We start from the raw sequence: 24,083 nt of genomic DNA, 5'->3' as shown, positions 1-24,083 counted from the left end.
ATGGAATTTTTTGCAACTATTCATGTTACCCAGAGGGCCTAACCTAACGAGGTATAAGGTAGATATATTTGTCATTTTTCTTAAACGTAGTTAAAGAAGAAATTATATTTTAGATTTCATTCATTTGGATGCTATCATAGGCTGTATAAATAATAAATAATGAACATAGGTATCGTGATGTCACCCATTGGTTTGTGGACTACTGCTTTGGAGCCTCGAGTTTGGCATATCGGCAGTGATCATGTTGGTTTTTTGGAGCCAGGAGAGACCATTTTTGGATGAGAGAGTGGCACTGTGGAGTAGCAAGCATTTATCCTACCAGTGGTTTCTGATCTGACTCAAAGAAGAGGAGTTGCACCCATAAATATGTTTAACCTTAGGCCTTAATGAAATGTAAATGAGTGAGTTATAAAGAAAAAAAAATTGACCAGACAGGGTCCTGTTTAATCCTATAAAAAGCTGGCACATGAAGCCCAAAAGTTTGACTTCTTAAGTATTCTTAAGTAAATATTCTTCTTAAGCAAGTATTTTTGGCCAAATAGAGCACTGCAGACTTTAACTGGCCACGTGGCTAAATTCTGCTTTAGCGCTCTGCTAACAGGAATCGGAATGAATACAGCTTGTCTAGACTCTCCAATAGTTATTAAATTAAACAGATCAACTCCTGATAGTGAGAGAGTTCAGTGTTTCCTCTAGGATTTTTTTCAGCAGCGGGGGCAGGCTCTCCGGGGAGCCGTGGCGGCATAAACAAATGACGCTTTTTAAAGGCTGAATGTAAAAATAAAAAATAATAACAAAAATTCAACAATAAAATAATAAAAACAATAAATAATAATTTCTTGATGGGGCTGTAATCAGTGGCAAAGTTTGCACCCAGGCTCAGAACAATGGATTTTTCTTGGTTTTTTGTAGAACAGCTCTAAGGCTCTGTTGTACGGAAATTCCCCAGGAGGTGGCCCGTTGATGCTCAGCAGCATACATGCTGCAAGGTGATCCCCCTGCAGCCTGTTTCTCAAGTCAGTCTTCACCTACAAATAGAAACAATAATTTTTATTTATTTTTTTATTTATTTTTTTCAACCCATTTAGGGTCCCAGCCTGATAGCCTGTGTTTCCCTTTATGTTTTTCTCCTCTACTCTCATCTCTCTCTCCTGCACCATCACTTTGCTCTCCTGCTCCTTCACTCGGCACTCCCCCTCCTGTAATCTGCTCTCCTTCACTTTGTTCCACTGCTCCTCCCTGTCTGTTACTTGTCTTATACGATTACATAAAACATTAACGTTAGATAATTTACACTCACGTCACATTTGATTACAAGTGTGAACATAATTTTTTACCTAACCATCATAATTTGAGTCAGTAAAAAGGCTAATGATACCTGACTAGCGCCATCCTCATCAGGTGTCTTTCTCTTCTTTGAAAAATATTTGAACAAGCTCATCTGAAAATGCTGTCAGCAGTTACATCATGGTGTGTATATCGCTTAATGCTATCAATTAGTTTACTCACGTTAGCGACACTGAGTTGAGTTAGCACCGGGCCCAATTAACTTAAGCTACGTAACCTTAGCTTTTTAATTAATAATTAATAAAATCTATTATAAGTTTTCTTAAGCTAATAAGTCTACCTTTTCTCCGGTAAGTTGCACGCTATTTTCAAGCCGACACTCCTCTGACTCTCCGACCTGATGCCTGGATGCGAGTAGCTAATTAACGTCGGCACCAATTAGTTCTGCTGGGGGGTGGGAGGGGGCGGTGGTATCTACCCCAAAGAGTAGATATGGAGCAAGATAGTTATCTGCCTCAGCACTCGCGACACCCAACGCAGTGCAGGACTGTGCTGTGATGCGGCGGTGGTGTATTTGCAATTAAAAAAAAACAACCAAAAAAAAGCGACATTTGAAGGAGCGGCGGGTAGGATTTAGGAGTGGCGGGCCGCCACTCCTAAATGAGTGTAGAGGAAATACTGGAGTTGTTTCATGGAAACTGTGAAATGCACAAAAAACTTTGATTTATGTAAGTCTATTGGGAAAGTTCTTTTTTGGGCCCCATGGTATCACTTGTAGTTGTTGTAGTGTTACATGGCTGACCATAATGTCAAAAGTCCTCTCTGTCCTACAGCCAACCATGCATATTTAAAGGAACTTGTTTTGTCATTGAGGTCTTGTAAAGTTCTATATGGTGAAATTATAGCAGATTTTAGTAAATTGTGTCTCGTTTTTCTGCGTTGGGTTCCTTCTTTGGCTGCATTTAGTCTTATTGGTGTTATATCCCAGAACCCCGACAATCTAGACAGGAAAACCAAACAAAAAAATACAGATACAAACATGCACATCTCTAGCACACAAGTTCCTGGTAAATTTAGTAGCAAGTGATGTGACACTCTTGTGACCCAACAACTGTGTCCACAGACGTAGTAAAATGGGATTTTTACCTTTGAAACCCAAAAGAAAAACAGCATTTGATGAAAAATACATGGGTATCCTTATCAGGATGGGAAGCCGCCAGACTTGTGTTATAACAGTTAGTCGTAAATCTTTAGTGACAAGGAGGTGAATTAGAAAGATTGGTTCCTCAACACTTGATAAGAGTTATATATTGTACACAGCTGAAGCTCTGGCAGCAGTTAGTGCCAGAGACACCAAAGTCCTCTTTGTACACCTACAACATATTAATTTAAAGATTGTGTAACCTTACACCTCAATTATGCTGTATGCATCAAAATGTCAAAACTTCGCTAGAGTAATAATTTTCACGGTGTTTCACCCTTTCCCCTCCAATCACTTCTGCCTAATATCTCAATTTCCTTGCTCTTCAGCCCCAATTATCAGAATTAGCCGTGCCAGTTTTTGGCTGCTTCTCATATTTTTTTTCTGCCCAGGTTTCGTCTCACTCTGAAGAGACTAGGGTTTGCCTTGTTGCTTTTTTCTGCTGTCCTTTTCAACTCTAATCAGTCAACACTGTCAAGGAGGCAGGGGACCCTCAGAAGTCAGCCAGCCTGTTCATTAAAGCCATTAACATTTTTCGTCAGTGATTATCCCTCGGAAAAACAACAGCACTGCATCTTTGTGTATGTGTACGTGCGTGTGTGTGTGTATGTGTGTGGTAGTAGTAGGTGTTAGGGAATGCTATCGGGAAATACTAATATAGAAGCTGTTTGGTACATTGATTAAGCAAATATCTACACAAATGAACACCTCACACATCCATTCACGTTTCCTCTCTTCAACAATATCTCCTGACAGCTCCTCACAGTTTTACAGGAACTCTAGTAAGAAGTCAGCTGTCATAATCAACGTCTGGCAGCACCTCCTCGCTCCATTCTTTTCTCTTATTAATCCTCACTGCTCACCTTATTCTCCCTCTTTTATGTTCTAGCAACGGCGAGGCAGCACAGTGTGAAGAAAATGATTTGTGCAAAACTTTCCATTCCAAATTTGATCAAAGTTGGCACTCATAAAATGTAATTTCATTGAGTGTTTTTGAGTGTTTCTTGATGGAAGTTTTGAATTGCTTAAAAAAGAAATGTCAATATGTTTTCATCATTCCTTTGCCAGGGAAATCAAAGAAACTATTGATGTATTCATATGTCAAATTTATTTGATCAAAAGGACTTAATTACAGTAGATACAAAAAGGTTTTGAAAAGCACGAAAAGTGGCCAAATCCATTTGTTTTGGTGCAGTTTTCTCTTGTATGTATTCTCAGTGTAACCCACTGTACATTCACCTCTTGTAAGCTCTCCTCCTACCTATTTTGCTCAAACACTTTTTTTTATCCTGCCCTTCATCCCTCTTCCTCTCACTCGGCATGTGTTCAACATTTCTTAATGGATTTTCCATGATTCAACACACTGATTGCTTTTTAATTAGTTATCAACACTATTTGCATATCAAATGTTTGCTTTTGTATGCATGTTGTATCTACGTAAAATCCAGGGCACCATTGTTAAATGAGCCACCAGGACAAAACCATATTACCGCCACCATGGAGGTTCTGTGTTCAGTTTTTGTTTGATTACTTCATCAGCAGGATTACAGAAAAAAACTACTGGCCCAGTTTTCAAAATTCAGAAAACAGGATGACACCCACTTCCTGTTCACAAGCTCTCCAATTACAGCAAAGCATGCAGGATGTAAAATGGGGGGGGCAGTGACCCCTTCTGTACTTCATATCCCCCATCTTCCTGCACCCTTGCTCGGACCACACACACACACACACACCTTTGAACATAAAATGTTATTTCATTTAGTGTTTGAGTGTTTCTCGATGGAACTTTTGAATTGCTTAAAAAATGGCAGGGAAGTCACACACTCAAGTGGGCCGTACCAGTAATACCATTGTATAACAACCTTTAAGCAAAAAACATCTCCAGATTATTCCCTTTTTTTCATTGAATTAATGATAATATAACAGCATGATAATGCAAGTACTTCCTTTCATAGTGCAGTCAGCTTTTATTCTTAGCATATAAAGTATATTCAGACATTGGAAATGGACTAAAGAAAAAAAATCTAGTATATTTTATGTAAGTAGCATTTGTTAACATATACAAGAATGAATATATAAAAAATAGAGTAACTTTAAAGTGCTCCAGTGATGATGCTCCTGGTTCCCTTGTCAAAAAGCCATAAAGCCGATGGCATTTCTTCCAGCATGAAATGTAATTAACAAGGTACAAGGGACAAGGTAGAATAATTAGACATTTTATAAACAGTTATTTTTTAATGTAGTGTAAAAATTGAAATTAAAATTTTATTGAGTGTGAGTGTTTCTCAATGGAACTTTTGGTTGGTTTCAAAAATTGTCAGTGAATTCAGTGTGTTTTTATCATTACTTTGCCAGGGCAAACAAAGCAAGGAAGCTTCTTATATATTCATAATCAAAAGGAATGAATTTCGGTCGCTGCAAAAAGGTTTTTAAAAGCACCAAAAGTGGCCAACTCAATTTGTTCTGCTGCAATTATTCTTCCTGTTATGTATGAATCATCTTACTGTCACTCAGTTTTCTGTCACCTCTCGTGCCCTCCCCTCCTACGTGTTTTCCTCAACAACTATTTTATACCTATTAAGTTCCAGAACAGATACACAAATTCATTTCACTTTTGCTAACATTATGAAAGGGGACATTTTGCTTTGGCAGAATAAATGCGGATAGTAGTGGAAGGGTTGACTTGAGTCACATGACCCCCATTTGGACTTCTTTACTCTTTATACTATAGAAGTTCCCTGGAGCGTCAAAAAACGCTCATACCTCCGTGTCGCTTGATGCAGGGGGGCACTGACAAAGCATCGTTCTTTGACGAGATGCACGAGAGACCAGGCTCGTGCATTGCATCCTTCAAGCCTGAAAAAATGAAAAATATGGCATGAATGGTGAGGAATAGGCAGCAAAGATTAGGAGAAAGAGGCACGTGGTAAGGTGTGGAAAGGTGGCTTTTGGCTTTGCGATCCTATGCCAAAAGCATTGTTAAAGCAGCGGTGTTTCATGAGTTTAGAATGAGATTGTACTGGATTATCTGGTTTATGCTTTTGGGTTGCCCCAACAAGGATTCATTTTAAAACTGTTGCTTTCCACCACTGTTAAACATAATTTAATCGAAGAACATTAATTCAAGCATTGTACCTGTACCTGTAAGTATCTCAGAAATGTACTTGGGTTCTGTAATTTAATGCTAGTTTCTTCTATTATATTGCATTTCTGAGGGAAAATTGTTCTTTTTACTTCAATTCATTTATTTTCTGACTTCATCTACAAGTTACTATGAACATTTTAAAAACTTAAGTGTATAAAAATACAATTCATTGTTACAGAGTAAATTAAACCACCTAACAATGTAAGAAATGACTGAAGCACCAGTAAGAATAACTAATCCTTTATTAGTCCCAGAGCGGGAAGATGTGCAACGTTACAGCAGCAAAGGTGTGATGCAAACCAAAAAGCATCAATATAGAAGAAAAAACAAAAAAATTACAAGCAAAATATAAATGGCTGAACAGGCCTGGATGTTGCGGAGTTTGATAAACATACTGATATTGCATCTTGTGATGATTGATGATTGTAAAAAGAAAAAGAAAAAAGCAAAATATAATAAAAGGGCTGAATGGTTGAAATCACAACATTGCAGGTAGTGTAGATATTGCTCACTTCAGTATACTGGTATTGCATCTGGGTGATGATTGATGATAGTCAGTTTTGGTATGTGGACTACTGGGAGCAGTGCTAGTTGTTTGGACAAACAACAGCAGGAAGAAAAGACCTGTAATTTTTCTACTTTACACATTGGTGTTGTCAAAGTGTCCTGGATGGGGTGGGACATGTTTTTATAGTTTAGCCATCGTTCTCCTTTCTCCTGCCACCTCCACTGGGTCTAGGAATGCTCTCAAATCCCTTTACATTGTTCTTTTATTTATGGTATAAACAGTCAATATATATGTATATTTGTTACATGCATTTGTATTATGTATATTTCCTTTAAGACCATCGCCTTCAGTTACGGTATGGGACCCTCCACAGCTTTGGGGCATTGTTAAAATAAGTGTGAAGCCATATGGGATAACCTTGTAGATGAATTAATGCCACCACCCAACAAGGAATGCTGGCGAGAAATTGTGATTAATTTCCAAGGGATATGGAGTTGCTGTGCAGGCATATAGTGATCCAGGCTCCCCGCAGAGAAAAAAAGCTCTATGAAAACAAATTCACTATTTTTAACACAATGGTAGCTGTACAGGAAAGCAATGTGAGTGACCCCAGAACATTCATCAGTCCCATTCTTGTGAAATTGATATTTCAAGAAAGCCTTGAGCCTTAATGAGTACTTTTACTTTAATTGTTAAAAAATTTCTATGCCTCCTTGCCAGTGATAGCCATGGCCAGAGGCATAATGTTTTCGGGTTGTCGATATGTCCATACGTCTCATTCTCATGAACGCAATATCTCAAGAAAGCCTTAAGGCCTCAGCAATGAACTGATTGGATTTGGATGATCAAAAGTCAAAGGGCAGTGTCACAGTGACCTTGCATCCGTCTTATTCTTGTGATGTTTCAAGAACACCTTGAGGGACCTTTCTCAAATTTGGCAAAGACATCCACTTGGACACAGTGATGAACTGATTAGATTATAGTGTCAAAGGTCAAGATCACTGTGACCTCCCATCTGTCTCAGTCTTGTAAACGCAACATCTCACGATGGCCTCAAGGGAATTTATCCAAAGTTGGCGCCAACGTCCACTTGGATTAAGACCAAGGTCAAAGTAACTCAAGAATTTATCCACTAATTATGACTATATTTCACATAAATATCCAATTCTGTCTTGATTATACTTACTTAAATACGCTTTTGTTACAAGTCCAAGTCCTGCATTCAAGTGTTTTCTAAATCGTAGTATTAGAACCTAAGTAAAAGATCTGAATCCTTCTTCCACCATTGTGTAAATTCTTGATCTGCCCCACCAAGCAATGGCTAGGCTGTTTGTTTTAACATGTAAATAATCTTAGATCTAAATGAATCCCTGGTGGTATAAGCAAGCCCCAGCCAGTTACTCACATTCCAAATGTAGAAATGCCATTAAATTCTTCTATTTTGTGTTCTATTAGATAGAGTATATCATTCAATAAATATGTTTATTTGTTACAGGTAGCTGTAACAAATATACATACTTTTTGGGCCACTCCACAGTTTGGGGCATTGTTTAAATGAGTGTAAAGCTATATAGGATAGCCTGGTAGAAGAATACATGACACCACCCAACAGGGAAGGCTGGAGAATTTCCAACTGACTTCCAGTGGAAGTGCAATTTCCCAACTTTGCTGCGGCAATGGATGGCAATCATAGAGTGATCCTGGCTCCCCACAGAGAAAAAAGGCTCTAGGAATGCATTCAGTATATTTTTAACACAATGGCAATAGCTGTACAGGAAAGTAGTGTGAGTGACCCCAGAAATGGCAGAGAAAGCATCAAAAGCCACCTGTATCCTCGGCAACCTTTAGAGGACAGATCTGACAGAGGACCATCCACGTGTAGCGTCAGAGTACAGTGTCAGGGCATTGTGGCATCTCACCCAAATGAGCAACAACAAAGCATTACAAGAGGCTATCACCATCGAGGAAGGTACAGAAAGTGTTTCTCATCTGCAGTATTATTATAGAAATCTGACAAAAGCAATTTAGGAATAGTTATGACACTCATTCATTGTAAACAGTTTATGATTTTAACAAACATACCTCGTTACCTCATTCAGAAGATTAGCTCATTAACACTCCCCTAAAAAAAAGAAAAACAATCTAAATGTGTAAGAATAAAAGTAAAAGTACTCATTATGCAGCAAAATCAATATTCCCATCCAGTGATAGCCATGGCCAGAGGCATTATGTTTTTGGAATGTTGTATGTGATTTCTCAAAAGAGCCTTGTGTGAATTTCTTTAAATTTGGCACAAATGCCCACTTGGAATCATTTATGTACTGATTAGATTTTGATGATCAGAGTTCAAAGGGTAAGGTCACTGCAACCTTGCATCTGTTTCATTCTTTTAAATTCTACTGATATATCAAGACTGTTTTAAGGGAACTTTAAAATTTTGGCACAAATGTTCAGTTGGACTCAATAATGAACTGATTAGATTATAGTAGTCAAAGGTCAAGGTCACTGTGATCTTGCCTCTGTCTTACTTTAGTAAACACAATACGTCAAGAAGGCCTTGAGGGTCTTTTTTTCAAATTTGGCCCCAATGTCCACTTGGACACAAGGATTAAGTGATAAGAACTCAACAGACAAAGATCAAGGTCACTGTGACCTTACAAAACATGTTTTGGACCATAACTCAGAAATACATCCACTAATTATGACTAAATTTCACATAACTGTCTAATTCTAGCCTTGATTATAATTACAAACTTAAGTAAGCTTTTGTTATGAGTTAAGCCTCTTTGAATTTCTTGAAAAGCGCGCTATAAATAAAATGAATTAATATTATTATCATTATAAGTCCTGCATCCAAAGTGTTTCTACCTCATGGTATCACTACTTTTACCAGCGCAGAAGATCTGAATCCCTCTTTCACCACTGATGAAACTTTTAATCTGCTCTGCCAAGAAAATACTTGTTTTACGATTAAATTACATTAGATTAATGACTGTTGGTACAACCCGAGCCTCAAACAGATACTCAGATGCCAAATTTAGGAATGCCCTTGATTATTTTTATGTTATATTCTGTAACATACAGTATATACACACTCAATGTATATGTACACTCACCGTCCGCTTTATTTGGTTCACCCGTTTAACTGCTCGTTAATGCAAATATCTTATCAACCAATCACATGGCAGCAAGTCACTGCATTTAGGCATGTGGACAGGGTCAAGACGATTTGCTGAAGTTCAAACCGAGCATCGTAACAGGGGAAGAAAGGTGATTTCAGTGACTTTAAACATGGCACGGTTGTTGGTGCCAGATGAGCTACTCTGAGTATTTCAGCAACTGCTGATCTACTGGCCTTCAATTATAGTTGCCAGCAATGGTGAAAATGTATGTGAAATCGTATGAGATAACCTGATAGGAGAATACATGCCACCACTCACTAGGGAATGCTGCAGAGAAGTTGAAGCAGATTTCCCAAGGAGGTAAAATTTCCCCAGCAGTACTAGAGCAGTGGATAGCAAGCACGATCCAGACCCCTGGCTTCAGCATTAGACATAAGTGGTCTTTGTCAGTCTTGTTTATTGCTGTTGTGGACAGTATCACTTCTGGTTGATGGAATTCAGGGTTTATGGCTTAAGCAGCTAAGGTGCTACCATGGCTGTTTCAGCATTTGGAAGAGCTCTTTGTCAGGGCAGGTTCAGATGACATGTTTCCCTGTCACACATCTGGGACCTATGCCAAACGTGTTTGTTGCTGATGAAGCATTTCCCCTCCAACAACATATGATGAGTCTATATCCTGGCCAAAACATAAGGAGAGATAAAAGGCTTTACAATCACAGTATCTAGGTCCTTACAAATGGTGTAATGCGCATATAGTATATTTTCAACTCAGTGGCAGCTGTACAGAAAAGTAGTGTTAGTGACCCCAGAAATGGCAGAGGAAGCATCAAAAGCCATCTGTATCCTCCACAACCTTTAGAGGACAGATGTGCAGTGTCTGGGCATCATGGAATCTCAGCTGAATGAGCAGAACAAAAAGTATATTGTTGTTGTTGTAGATTCAACCAATCTTTCAAAATACTATCTCCAAATAATATGTTTGCATTGTATTTGATTCAATTTCTGATGAAACATGGAGATAAAAGACAGCAATGGCAGTTTTCTACTAAGTTGATTTTTTTTTGGCTGTTCTTGGCTGTACATATGTATGCTTTATAAAAGCCCTGTAGTTGAGGTGGCATCATTCCCAAATACAAAACGTTAAAACAAAAATCAATCTTGTGAGAATTTTTTTTCAGTGATTTTAATGTGTCTCTCACCAGGCTTTGCTCTTACCCTTTCTCTCGCTGTCATCATGCACCGATTTCTGATAAACCTCCCAACCCCACCGTCACCGTTTCAGAGCAGTCGTCAATGTAGGAGAGCTGTACAATGTCTGAAGTCACTACTCTTTGAACCAGTGCCTCTTAAAGCTGCTGCCTCACAGCCCAGTTGCCCTAACACCACACCTCATGATCCCATTACAGCATGCACTACGCCCCAAAGCAGTGATTGCGGTGCCGCGGTGACTGATAATTGCAATGGTTTGGACAGCTCAGCCCACTACACTCATTTTTCCTAAGCAACACCACTGCATCTCGCCATCATTTGAAGAGTGCTGTAGCCTGGTCATAAATTCAACAAAGAAAGACAAATGGGGAAACTATTGCAAACTTTCTGGGGCCAACCTAATTGAAAAAAGTAGATGTTATGTCAAAAGCCTTGGAGTAGTGGTGAATTTATATGCGATTAATGAGCTTCCTCTCTGTGGTAGCCTGCAAGGAGCACATAAAGATGATGTTGATGAACAGGATTTCCCTGCTGGCCTCTTTCCAAAACTTATTGAAAACTCTCCCGTGAAGAACTCCAAACTGAATGATATTACAAAAAGTTTTTGTCTTAATAATTGAAAAAAATGACACACTGGCTAATTTAGTATTAAATAAGACCAAAAAGAATTACAATAGTAGAGATCATGTACGGTTTATCATTAAGAGTGATGGAACGAGAGATGCAATGTGTAAGATCTTTCAATCATAATTAGGTTCGTGTGTGATGGATGGGATTCCTAAGAACACCTGATTGAACCACTTGATCTAATTCAGCTGGATGTAGAATTTATAACCACCTAAATTTAAAACATCTCTCTGACTCCAGGCTACAGTGCAGACCAAAATCATTAATCAAAGCCACGATGGAGCCTCAGTTGTGAGTGGGATCAGGGGTGGGGTCTAGACCAAAGCTTTTCCCTATATCCATAGCTAAAATCACCAGCCGCAGTGGTCCATGCAACGCAGGCAGAGCCATGTGCAGAAACATGTTTTCACCACACTGCTTTTCCCATCGTCATTATGTGTTACAAAAGCAGCAGTGGATATCTGCGTTAGGGATGTTGATGGTTTAGAGGGAGTATAATTTCTTTGACATAAGAAGATTTCTCCCGAAAGTGCTACAGGCTCATTTTATCGACCTGTACCGTGTTAGGGAGGCAGTCATTGTGTCTGTGCAGACTCTGAGGGAGAAAAGAAATGATAGCTCATTGACTAATTTTTTTCGATAGATAACCTTGCTCAAGTAGCTCAAAGAAAAAGAACAATAAGTTCAAAGGCAGTGTTGTATCCACCGCAGGCCACACCAGAACTCCAGGGACTCCTGGCCGGGCTCTAAGGGGGGCTCCTTTTAATATTCTGGACAGAGCCATTGTGTAGATGGAGATCAGGTTCCCCTGGGACCAATCTTAATCTCAGGAAGGCAGTGAATTGCCTTCTCCCTCAATCTCTATCCTTTCTTGGTGTCGCCATGTTGAGCCCCCCATGCAGAAGCTGCAGTGACAGCCTCTCTAATGAAATTTGTGTTGCAAAAGTCCTGCCGGAAAAGAAGTTCACCTCTGCTGTCGCTGACCTCAAACATCTCCAAGAGGTTAACGATACCTCCATTTTCTCTGTGTAAATGCACCAATCTTTGGAGTACCCTCTGCAGCATTCAAGAGATCTGTCTCCACTTGCGTCCTAACCCCCATTAATTGTGTTTGAACCTTGTCTTACACTTTGCATGGTAGAGTCTTAACTTGCATTTGTAAATTCATTGACAAACTGTGTTTACTAACAATGGTTTTCCAAAGTGCTTTTTACTGGGTGTTTGTGGGCTGACGCGGTCTTGTGCATCTTGGAGTAAGACACATTTCTCCCACTCGACCGCATGCCTCTGTTTGAGATGATCAAATGAATCGGTCGTGCTGCTGCCTTTAGTTGCAACAGCTTCTAAACAAACTTTGGGGCAGACTGTATTTTGTTCGAGATTTGGCGCCGCAAAACCGAACCAGTTCCAAACGGCTTAGGAGACTGCCTTTTTTGGGAACATTCTCTTCATTGTAATTAAGTCTTGCTGTCATGTTGTTTTGTGTGTGTGTCTCTGAGGTAAACGCAGGGGGGAGGGCACAGCCCCCTATGAACTACAGAAGCCCAAAGGGACTAAGAGAAAATCTAGATATTGCTTTTAAAAATAGTCCTAAACCACAAATTTGCATTAATTAATACAATTAATTTATGGTGCAGCCCTAAAAGAACTTCCTTTTTTTTTTCTTGTGAACCGGTGCCTTTTTCTAGCATAGGTCAAACACTGACACAGTCTTTCTAGCAAGACTCATCAAAAATGCATCTTATAATAGTCTTGTAATATGCTCAGAATGCTATTCTGGAATCCAGAGAGGTCTGGCTCTATGCTGCTTTTCCTCTTTCCCATGGTGGCATGTCCAGTGGAGACAGGGGTGACAGGCCGAAGAGGCACAGTCTGGCTCCTTGCTGCCCACTGCATGGGGGCCTAGCTCCACTGGTAACAGGAGCAGATTAAAAGTCTCTCACCATAGCTCTCCTGTGAGGATAAGAAAGACTTTGTTTAAGCAGGAATAATAGATCCCCAGACCTCCTAGCAGGTAAATTCTTATGCATTTAATAAATATGTATATTTTACACAGGCAAATATATTTTCTTTATTCAAACTGTAACTTCACCTTAAATCTATCAAAACACTCTCTATATAACAGTCACCTCTTGCTTACTTGCCAAATAATGAGGTACTTTAGTTTTCTATTAAACTAAGTGTATTTCTGTAACTCAAGTCTGCAACTTAGGGAATAGAAATTAGATCCGTGGATAGTTAAATTCTTATATTCTACTTTAGTAAGTTCTGATGGGGGCCGTAGGGCATGTTTGATGTGGTCTGCATTTTGATGCACTAATATAGAAGCTCATTTGTTGAAAGAAATTCTAAGATTTGTTTTACCTTACTTTTACCAGAGTTTCAGCTCTAAATTCTGACTCATGTTTACGACCTTCTGCTTTCCTCCCGAAACAGATCAATGCATTTCTGTCCTTTGTGATACCCATGGTGGCCATATCTGCATTGAATGGGGTCATAGCCAATCAGCTGCTGAGAATGTTCCGCGAGGCAGAGCAAGAAAACCGTGTCTGCATCGTTGGGGGGAATCCCACCATGCTGAATGTCACTGTGGAGCCAAACCGTGCTCAGTCACTCCGACATGGAGTTCTTGTTCTCCGTAAGTAAACATCTTCCCACTTTACACACACACACACACACACACACACACACACCCACACAAAGGAAAGATGTCTTTTTTTGTGGGGGTTCCTCTAACTGGCTGTGTGTCTTCCAGCTATGTGACAGTTTGTCTGACTTTCTTCCTGTTGCTAACTCTAAAGCCTAACTCAGACCCAAATGTTTTACATCAAAATTCATCCCAAAACAAATGCTACCAAAAACCCTATGGCTCATGCTGCCTTCATGTGCTCCTCAGAAATATTGGGTTTACGAGTTACAAGCACATGAACAGCCCTCCAAAGTCATAATTACAAGTGGGAAATTTTGATGATACCTGAGCTGCTGAGTTGTGACGTTTGTGTGAGGTTTCAGGGCAGCAGAAAGTATGGAAACAGTGTCAAAAATTAACGGTAAAAATTACAGGTTTTGTTTTTTTTGTTCCTAGTAGCTTTCATTTACTTTAGTCATTGCCCATTTTAGTATTTGCATCTCTGCGGCAAAAAGCAAAATTTTAACTATAAAGCCTGCCCACTTTATTAATAACACGAGTTGCCGACTTGATGTCATAAATACATAAACATGGCGGGAAAAAGTCAACGGTGAGAAAGTTTTTATCAGTTCATGTATTAAATATCAATTTTTTCACATGTAAAGTTTAATATTGCATTAATGTTTATCTGCTTTCCATGCAGAGTGACCCTGATTAAATATAAAAATATATTTTAAAAATAATATGTATCAATAAACTGGAAAAAGCTATCAGCTTGTTGTTGAAATGCTCTTAGCATTAAAATGCAATTCATCTTCCACTTTAGAAGCATAAAAACGTTTTTGCGATAAATGGGAGTGCTTTCAAAATTGACACGTTTCTTTAGCCGTGTCTTATATTCACAATTTCATTTTGAGGGTTAATGGAAACCTTCCTAGAGACAGTCCCAAACATGGTTTTGTGTCTGTCAGACAGTCTGCAAGGGATACTGCCATATCAGCAGAGAGAAGAGTAATGATGTGATGTACAGCAGACAGTAAATTTAAACTGCTTTTCACATTATATACATAAAGTACAATGTGCTTGAAACATTTTCCAGTGCCATAACTGTGCTCTTGTCTCAGCTGTCTGGAAAACCAGTTCCCTGATATATCTCAGCAGCTGCTGCTTCATACACTTAAATCACACACACACACAAAAGATATCAAGACTTTGAAACATTTATTTAGTTTCTCCATCAAGTTGTCAGTGATCTGCATTTCACTCACTCCAACTGAGCAAATGCTCCAAAACCCCCATATTCATCATTGTTATCTTGTCTGTGATGAAGTGGCAAATCAAATGTGAATGAGCCAAGCTGCCAACGCTATCATTTAACACGTTGATTTATTTTCCATTTTTTTGGCACACAAAATACCTTTTAGCAACCTACCTCTTAACTTGACTCATACTTATACTGCTACAATTTCATTTAAGATATCACTTTTGTTTAAACTTACTAGATTTTTATTGCATTCCAAGCCCACTGACATGCAGAAATTTAGAGTTAATGAGTTGTCTGGACACGGTTGTCAATGTAGAGGTCACTGAGCCAGCGGCTAGCAGTTAACTGCTAACCAGGAGGGAACTGACGGGTGGGTGCCATCCTTTTGTGATGTCTTGTTATCAGCGGTGCAAGGGGACATTTTTGTGTGTCTATTGTGTATTTATTAGTCCGAAAAGCTGAAAGTAAGTAGCGCACTTTATGCTGTAAAGTTGGTTATTTCATTGGTTATGTCATTTCAATGGCCTCCAGTAGCCATTACATGAATTGCAGCTTTTTGGCACAACTGCGTTTTCAGCCCAGGTTGCCCCTTGGTGTGGCCTACATTTCTTCTTCTTCAAACCAACTTTAAAGGTGCATACCTCCACCTACTGTGTCCCTGTGTCTACTATCATTGCATTAAATGATTTGAATACTGATTGGTCTAAAAGAAAGAAAGAAGAAAGAAAGAAAATCACATTCTTCCATATCCTGCCTGTATTATATCCCCCTTCTGATTTCCCTGGAGGCCTGTGCTGCTCAGTAATGATTTTCAACTCAATTTCTGCCCTATCTCAACTACTAAATTCCTTTAAGTCTCCCTCTCTGAATTCATTTACTATATTGCATTATTATATTTTCTGCATCTTCCAGAGTGTTTCTGACACAGATTTGATTGACCTTTCCCCATTACATATAATGTGTGTTTAAAACCTGCATTCCGAGCCTTAAGTGTGTTATGATAACCTCCTATCTGTGGTTACTACATCTTCCTTTAAACTATATATGATAATATACAAAAGTCAGTTCATGCTAATGTCTCCGTTTACTATCAGTATCCCATTCATTCTGCCAGGTGTTCATTCCTACCATTCTGATTAATGATTTGGCCTCTCCCCTACCATAAGCTGCTTTTATCACTCACTTGAAGAGCCTTTGCCAATTTATCAGCCTTTTCATTACCTTTAAGACCCATATGAGCAAGGAGCCATCAAAATAGCACATCTTTATCCATCTTTTGTAATCTTAAGATAAACATATGCATTTCTGTCTTACTCTTCTGGCCATTTGCAAATGTTTGTTTTTAATACTTGCTCTATCCAGATTTAAAGCTTTCTTACATTTTGTTTTTATGTGCTGGATTATGCTGTATGAGGATTTAATGTATTATTTTAATTAAACCATGATCTTAAATATTTTAATTCTGGCACTCTCCAACAGTTTTCCATTTAGGCATAGATTGTAGTTAATTGGGGCTTTCTTTTGTGTAAAGTTGAGGGCTGACAGGGGAAAGTGGAACAGGTGAGCATGAGGGAGGGGAAGGTCAGGTGACTTAGACTGGAGGAGAGGGGTTACTGCATCGCAGATAAAGAAAAGTGGGAGCAGGTGACCATGTGGAGGATGAGGGGTTGCAAGTGCCTCAGTACAGCTTCATAGAGTCAGTGCGTCTGCTCCATTTCAGTGCTATGGTGCACCGCTTAACACGTAATTGAAAGCGCTGGGAAAGCTGTTTACATGGAGTGTAATCTGTCAGTTTGTGGCAGCAACCATGTAATTATCAGCTGTAAAAACAAACAGCGAAGCCAGCCTAAAAGGCAACAGCCGTGGTAGCTTTCCTGGTTGATGAATAATTGCCCGCATGATAGTGATGTTCACAACATGATTTTTATGTGAGCCTGAATCATCACTTCACTGTATCAGTCTCTCTTGACTTGTTTGTGTTTGTATGACCTGATGTGATCGTGATGGCATAAACACTCTCGCTGCTGAAATTAAACAGCAGATTGAGTGTATCAGCCGCCTACAATAACTGTCAGATGGTGTGCAGACCCCGCCTACTCGCTGCACTAAAGTCATACGCCAGCATGCTAATTTTGCAGATTCAGAATCACATGGACGGCTGTGGCCAAATACCAAAATTCATACTTCATAGCAATTAGTTTACACTGAAAAAGTGACTTAATAAAATATGCTCAAACCTGTGAGAATACATACTCAATACAGGGGATTGCTGAGTGTGCTGTTGATGGATACTGTTCTTTCACACCACAAAGGAAATGCGGGAGCTCTGACAGCTGGAAAAGAAATTTTAAAAAATATAGTAGGTGGTAAAATCTACAGAAAGGAAAACACATATGTATTGAATCTTAAGAATTACTATTACTTAAATAACTACAACTATAACTATATATAAAGAAACTCAAAAGTTAAATGGATGGCAGAGTCAAAACTAAAACTATATCGATAACAAAAGTGGCAACCGATCTTGTTAGGATCACTCCTTGAACGATTTCATGAACTATATATTTAGAGCCAATCAGAATCTGTCTTATTTAGATGCCGTAGCCAACATAGATTCTAACAGCTAATTTGGAAACACAAAATGTATGTTTTTATGGAGAAGATGTATGAAGCTGTGGACTATTTTACTATTTGGTTTTCTTTTTGTTTTTATTCCTATGAATTTATTCAACAATAATTGATCATTCTCCCTGACTATGGCAGAATTTGGCCAGTAGATGTTGCTCTTGACACCTATCAGGATGAAAAAAATTCCCCAGTGTTGATTATAAAGCATCACCTTAATCTTATAATTTATAGGGTGCATAACAAATTCTGTATTTAGATCTACATCCTGTAAATTTAAAGTGTTCAATCTGGGTGTCATTTGCACATTTTAGGGCCATTTTTCTACAAAATAAAGTTTCAGGAGTGCTTAAAATATCGGATTCATAACTACAGCTTCTCTCTTACATTTAGGATTTACGGACAACTTTTACGATGGTATATCACTCCACCACGGCTATTAACAGCTTTTTATTTAACTATTATTGGGCTGCAGATTACCCAAAAAAGTAATTTGGTCATAGCCAAACGGTCTCTGGCACTAATGGGCTCTCTGAAGTTGCTTTTATCTTTACTAATGTCCTCTTTTACCATCGCCACAATGTCAGCAAACTGAGTCATCTCAAAATATGAATGAACTTTTTCTTCAAGAGACGACAGCTCTTGTAATAGTGTTTGATTTTCCCATTCCTGTTGTCTTTGAAGAATTTAGGGAAGCCATATTCCTCTTGTTTTCTGTTTGTTTGGCGCGCGTATCGCAGGCTCTGTGCTGCCGTTTACAGAACGTTATTGTTCATCAGTGTGGATGCTCACATCCTTATCGTCATAGTTGTAGTTATAGTTATAGTGTTTGCTGTGGACGGCCCTTAATATCCTGTCATGTTTTTTACTGTACAAAAATGTATATTTCCATGGGGAATTTGCACGATAGGAGTCACTGCAAATATATCTCTCAGTATTTTAGCTCTGGTCTCATATTCAGTCAAGGGCATGTGTGGAAAAACTCACAAAGTTCAGCTTGACGTGGTTGGAATCATGGTTCATCACGGATTTGTAATAAAAATGTATAATGTATTTCTCTAATGGCTCCACTGTCATTGTTCTGACCTATGTCATCATATAACAGATTAAATGTAAAGATTAATAGGATCAAAGTGAATGTGATGATCAGTTTTGTCTCGTATACTCCCAATAACAGTCTCCTTTGTTTAAATGTGTCCTGATGTGTGAAGATTGGTGTTGCACTTTACTGACAGTCTAATTAGATTGATAATGCCATGCAATTTCAATTACAGAAAAGGGATTCTTCACTGTAATGTATCTCTGTACTCATCTATTATAAAAGCTGAACGAGACATTGACCAGAACGGAGTGCAGATTCATTTCTCCTGTCGACCCCCGACCCATCTCCCTCTTTCTCCGTCCTTCTTTAACTGAATTAAACCTGCACTTTATGCCGATGTGTGTGCACCAATGCAGGCCTGCTGTGGTCCTCAGCATTGTCACACATCCAAACAGCAATGGACCAATTTGCCTTCAGGGAACATTTAGAGATAAACTATTGATCATACTTTAAACAATGCTGAAATTATGTCTAAAACTCCAAGGTGATTTGATTTCAGTTTTTAGCCAAAAACACATTGGTCATATTTATCAAATGCATTTCCTTCTTTGTAGGTCAATTATATAACTTTTCAAAAAAAGTAATAATAATTCAGTGTTTACATCCACATTTGCTAACTTGCTGTTTTTTTCTTTGCTTTCAGTAACACATTTCTATCTATGTCATGTTCTGGTAATCATTAGACATCCTTGGTTAAGCTAAATGGAGCCATTTATTTCAAGAGCTGTTACAGCTCGGTGGTGTGCCAGGATTTCGGAATTACTGTTTCTGATAAATGGCTGTGTGTGAATCCATGTATGTGTGCGATGATGATCGTCTGACCAAATGGGACCAACTGACAATGACAAATAGCGATGTGCAGAGTGCTGGGGGCCAAGCCGCTATGCTGGAATAGACTTCCGGGCAAATGAGATCCCTGACTTATTGATGGACTGAGTGGGTGTCGTGCAACCACACACACACACAGACACACACACACACATTAACACTCAAGGAACCCATGCTGGCTCTGTTCTCTCCCACTGTTTTTTCAGCTTGAATGTGTCTCTGTATTTAAGCATTCCTTTCCCTTGTTGATGTTCTTTAACAGTTTTAGGTAAGCTTTGAAGATGTGTTGACATTTCAGCAAACAGTGCATGTTCTTACATCCACCGTGGAATGGAAAACAGTGCAAAGTGTTGGCGACGTTGTGAGCTGAGAATGTTTCTTGGCTGCATTTAAAGTGTCGCCTAAAGAAATCCATCTGTAGAGAATCCCACCACAGAGCCACAGGAAAAAAGAAGAGGAAATGTATGTTAGACTCTGATGCTACCTTTCCTGACAGGCTAATAAATTGACACTCAAATATCAGTAAGATCTCTGTCATGTAGCTGGCTTATCGGGCTTAGTGCCCCTTGAAACGGATGAATTTCCTGCAATGTCTAAGATTAGACCTGACTCCAAAATAACAACATCCAAGTGATCTGAGAGTAGTTTCTCAGAATAGCCCTGTGGTGACAGGAACATACAGTAGAGATATACATTTAATAGGTTTCTGTAGTGTACTTTCAAGGAAGGTTTCCTTGTAACCGGGAGTTTGTTGCTGTGAATTCTGGGGATGACTGCAAAGTTCTTGTAAAAAGCTGCAAAGAAACCTTTAGGTTACCACCAAGGATTCTCCTTGTCTATTCAAACACCTGGCTGAAATACATGGCCATGTACCACCACAAGTTATGTGACAAGGCATATAGTTTGCCATTAGGGCCCCTCGGCTTTGTAATTACCTACCTGAGGAGATAAGGCTGCAAAATCAGTGACTTCTTTTTAATCACTTCTTAAAACCCATTTTTATAGACTTGCTCATATGTAATGTCGTCTTTTTATTTCTTCGTATGTACTTTACTTTCTTTAATTAAAAATGTTTTATTTTTTTTTTATTTGTGCTTTTATTTGCCGCTGTTGCCACTGGAGGGGGCATCCAGCAGCATATCAATACACCTTGAAATATTCCGGCTGATTACAGACTGAGACCCCCTGGTATCATACCTCCACGAAAGATGGCTTTTTGTGACAGTATCTGATGCCAAAATCATTGACAAAGTGGCAGTATGTGAAAACTCGGAATGAGAACGAGCTGAAATATTAGAATACATATGTAGACATGTGATGCTCACCTTCACAAATAACCACAGACATCACCAACTCCAAAAATCTTTGTTCTAACTTTCCAAACCATCTGTGTTCTCGATCCATCTCTGTCCACTCTAGCTGGTTCCATCCAAACTAGACAGAAGTTATTCCCCGTATTTAAACTTCTATAATATATCCTGTGGTTTTAATGACATTATGGATTTCCTTTGGATATAGCAGTTGATTTATTTAAAGCCTCTGTCTTCATTAGATTTGAGCCTACGGCGATGGAGATAAATAGTCTACGTTTACTTGATGACTGACTCTCCAACCTCAAAGAGTGTTTTTCAGTTCAAGTTTCAGTTTGCACAGCCCCGAACCAATTTACCTTTGCAGTGGCTGCAGTTCAGTTACAGACACTGCCAAAGATACAGTCCAAAACAGACGACACATGGGGGAGTTGATTCATATATGCATGTATTCGGGCAGAGAATACATGCTGTTTTGCAGTCAGAACTTTTACACTTTGGCAAAACACCCAACCTATAACCTCTACAGTGTTTCCAAAGAGCATTTTGTCAATGCTTTCACAGAGGACAGTGATGCTGACTTTACAGCTGAGATATTTGCAGCTGTTATGGGGATTTTAACAATCAGTATATTCGTACTGGCTTCAAGGTGTTGTGTGGCCACACTCCACTGCAGAGATTTCAAACAAATTATGAATCTTTTTAATCTGAGTTGAGTTGTTTGGATTCCAAGTGCCACAGGAAGAACGGACTAAATTTTGCTTGAAAAATACTTTGAATGTTGTGACAAGCAACAGTTGTGTAGTATTGTATTGTAATTGTATTGACAGAGGTTTACTGACAGTGAGACAATTATAAAACCTGTCCTCTGATGCAGTTTCCCACCTTGTCATCCAATCACAGGAGTATGGATAAAAATGTAGATGAAAGAGAAAAAAATAAAGAAGAACCAAGAGCAGCTGAATAAATCTTGTTAAAGAAATACAATGCCGCTGTTTGAATAAACCATTGATTTCTTTTGCCAACTCATTTATGAATCTTTTGAAATGGGTTAATTTCCTCTCGAATGCTTATTTGGTGCTATTTTTGACATGTGGTTGAGTTCTTGTGTAAATTGTGTTCCATTTAGATAAGAAATGCAGTCACACGTGGTTATGTGCTTGGAATGTAAGCAGACACCAATGAATTATTCAGATATGAACAGAAAACAGCATCTAAATTCCATGTCAGCTGATTGACATACTACTTTCTCAGAGTTTTAACTCAAATTGAAAAAAAAGATGTCATACACATTCTGCTTTCATCAGCTGAGCTCAAGATGTTTGTTTTATTCGCTTTTTTATTGGCAGCCAGAGGATTTACAAAAAAATCACATCATAATGTCCTGAACCAGTGCACACAATTTGCAAATCAGTTCTATGGTGATTTGTGTGTGTGTGTGTGTGTGTGTGTGTGTGTGTGTGTGTGTGTGTGTGTGTGTGTGTGTGTGTGTGTGTGTGTGTGTGTGTGTGTGTGGGTGTGTGTGTGTGTTGTATCTGACGCTATCTCTCTCTCCCTTGTGCACAGGAGCGGTGGTCATAGCCTTCGTGGTGTGCTGGCTGCCCTATCACGCTCGCCGCCTCATGTTTTGCTACATCTCTGACTGGTCCGAGTGAGTAACGATTCTTTTCAGCCTCGCATGCAACCAACCTGTAGTATTTTGTTTTACTTGATCTCTGCAGAAACACACCGATGCTGCATATACGGCGCACTCACACACACATAGACCTTTACATGCATGAGCATTGACATGCATGAGCATTTTAACACGCATACACACATAAATTGGCTCTAGCTATCATTTAGAGCATCACTTAAGAGCGTCTAACAAAGAGGAGAAGGACAGATACATCATCCTGATTGGATTGCCTTCATTTAACATTCTCAGCCTCTTTCTCACTTGCTGTCTCATCTTTTTTTCCTATCTCTCCATTAACAATTAGTCTTTCAATAGTTTCCCTAATTAAATCAAACAGGCACATATTTAGTAAATAGTTTTATTGCAGGGAAAGCCTCATACCGCTACACTAAATGGAGGATGGACAAATGGTATGTATCTTGTTTCTAGGGTGTCCTCGGTTCCACCCCGTTGCTGCCAGAAGAGAGGCACTGAGCCTAAAACATATTGCTTATCTGCCTGCTACTGCTACTTTTTTAATGTGCTTCTGAGTATTTGTGCACAGCTTAACACCTACACTTTCCTCTTTCTGCGAAGAAGACGCAAGTACACTTTGTTTTGTTGTTATGTCTCTGCAACCTGTGACAGCTGTGGTATTATGTTTCCGGGTTGTCATTTACATTCTCCTGAACACGATATCTGAAGAACACTTTAAGGGATTTCTCCAAATTTGAACATAAACGTCCACCTTCACTGACGTATTAATTGATTAGATTTTGCTGGTCAAGGGTCAAGCTTGGTTATTGTGGCCTTGCCTGTGTCCTATTATTTGTAGCATTATAGCTTTAGAAGGCCTTGAGGGAATTTTCTCAATTTTGGCACAAATGTTCACTCGGACTCAACAATGAACTGATTACATTTGTTGATCAAGGGTCAAAGTCATTGTGACCTTGCATCTGTCCCATTGTCATAAGCCTGATATCTTAAGAAGGCCTTGAGGGCATTTCCTCAAATTTGGCTTTAACATTCACCTGGAAACAAGTATCAACAATCAACAGTGAACAAATTACATTTTGCTGGTCAAAGGTCAAGGTTATGGTGACCTTGCATTTGTCCCATTATCATTAGTGTGATATCTCAAGAAGGCCTTGAAGGAATTTCCTCAAATTTGGTACAAACATCCATTTGAACTCAATGATAACCTGATTAGATTTTGTTGGTCAAGGGTCAAGGTTATTATGACCTTGCATCTGTCCCATCTGTCCCATTGTAAGAGACAATAAAATAAGGTCACTCAGTCAAAATCTGTCCCAAAATTTCAGATCTAAAGGGGTGCTATTTTGGAAATTTTTTTTGTTCTACCTGGTAAGAGGCAGCAACAAAATGAGGTTGCACAGTCAAAGTCAGTCGGAAAGGACAACCAGAAAAAAAAGAAAAAAATGTCTTCCATTCATTTTGTCTGATATGTCCTTCACTTTAAATGTGGTTAGACAAGTGTGGAGACAGAAGACAGACAGACAGACAGTGAAGGACAGGATGGGGTGGTGACTAAAGCGCTATCCTGTTAGC

General features: G+C 39.0%; 1 protein-coding gene across 1 annotated transcript in view; it reads left to right on the top strand.

Annotated features, from left to right (window-relative positions):
* Window positions 1-24,083, top strand: part of ntsr1 (neurotensin receptor 1 (high affinity)) — a 70,045-nt gene that overhangs the window by 32,271 nt on the left and 13,691 nt on the right. Inside the window, exons 2-3 of the mRNA XM_042492503.2 lie at window positions 13,536-13,737; window positions 22,424-22,508. Coding sequence (XP_042348437.1) covers window positions 13,536-13,737; window positions 22,424-22,508 — 287 coding nt within the window. The remainder of the gene's footprint in view (window positions 1-13,535; window positions 13,738-22,423; window positions 22,509-24,083) is intronic.

Source organism: Plectropomus leopardus, chromosome 9 (assembly GCF_026936395.1).
Source record: "Plectropomus leopardus strain MGB_pleo_1.0 chromosome 9, ASM2693639v1, whole genome shotgun sequence".
NCBI lineage: Eukaryota > Metazoa > Chordata > Actinopteri > Perciformes > Serranidae > Plectropomus > Plectropomus leopardus.
The sequence above is the reverse complement of the archived record's forward strand: the minus strand, read 5'-3'. Positions and strand labels throughout refer to the sequence as shown.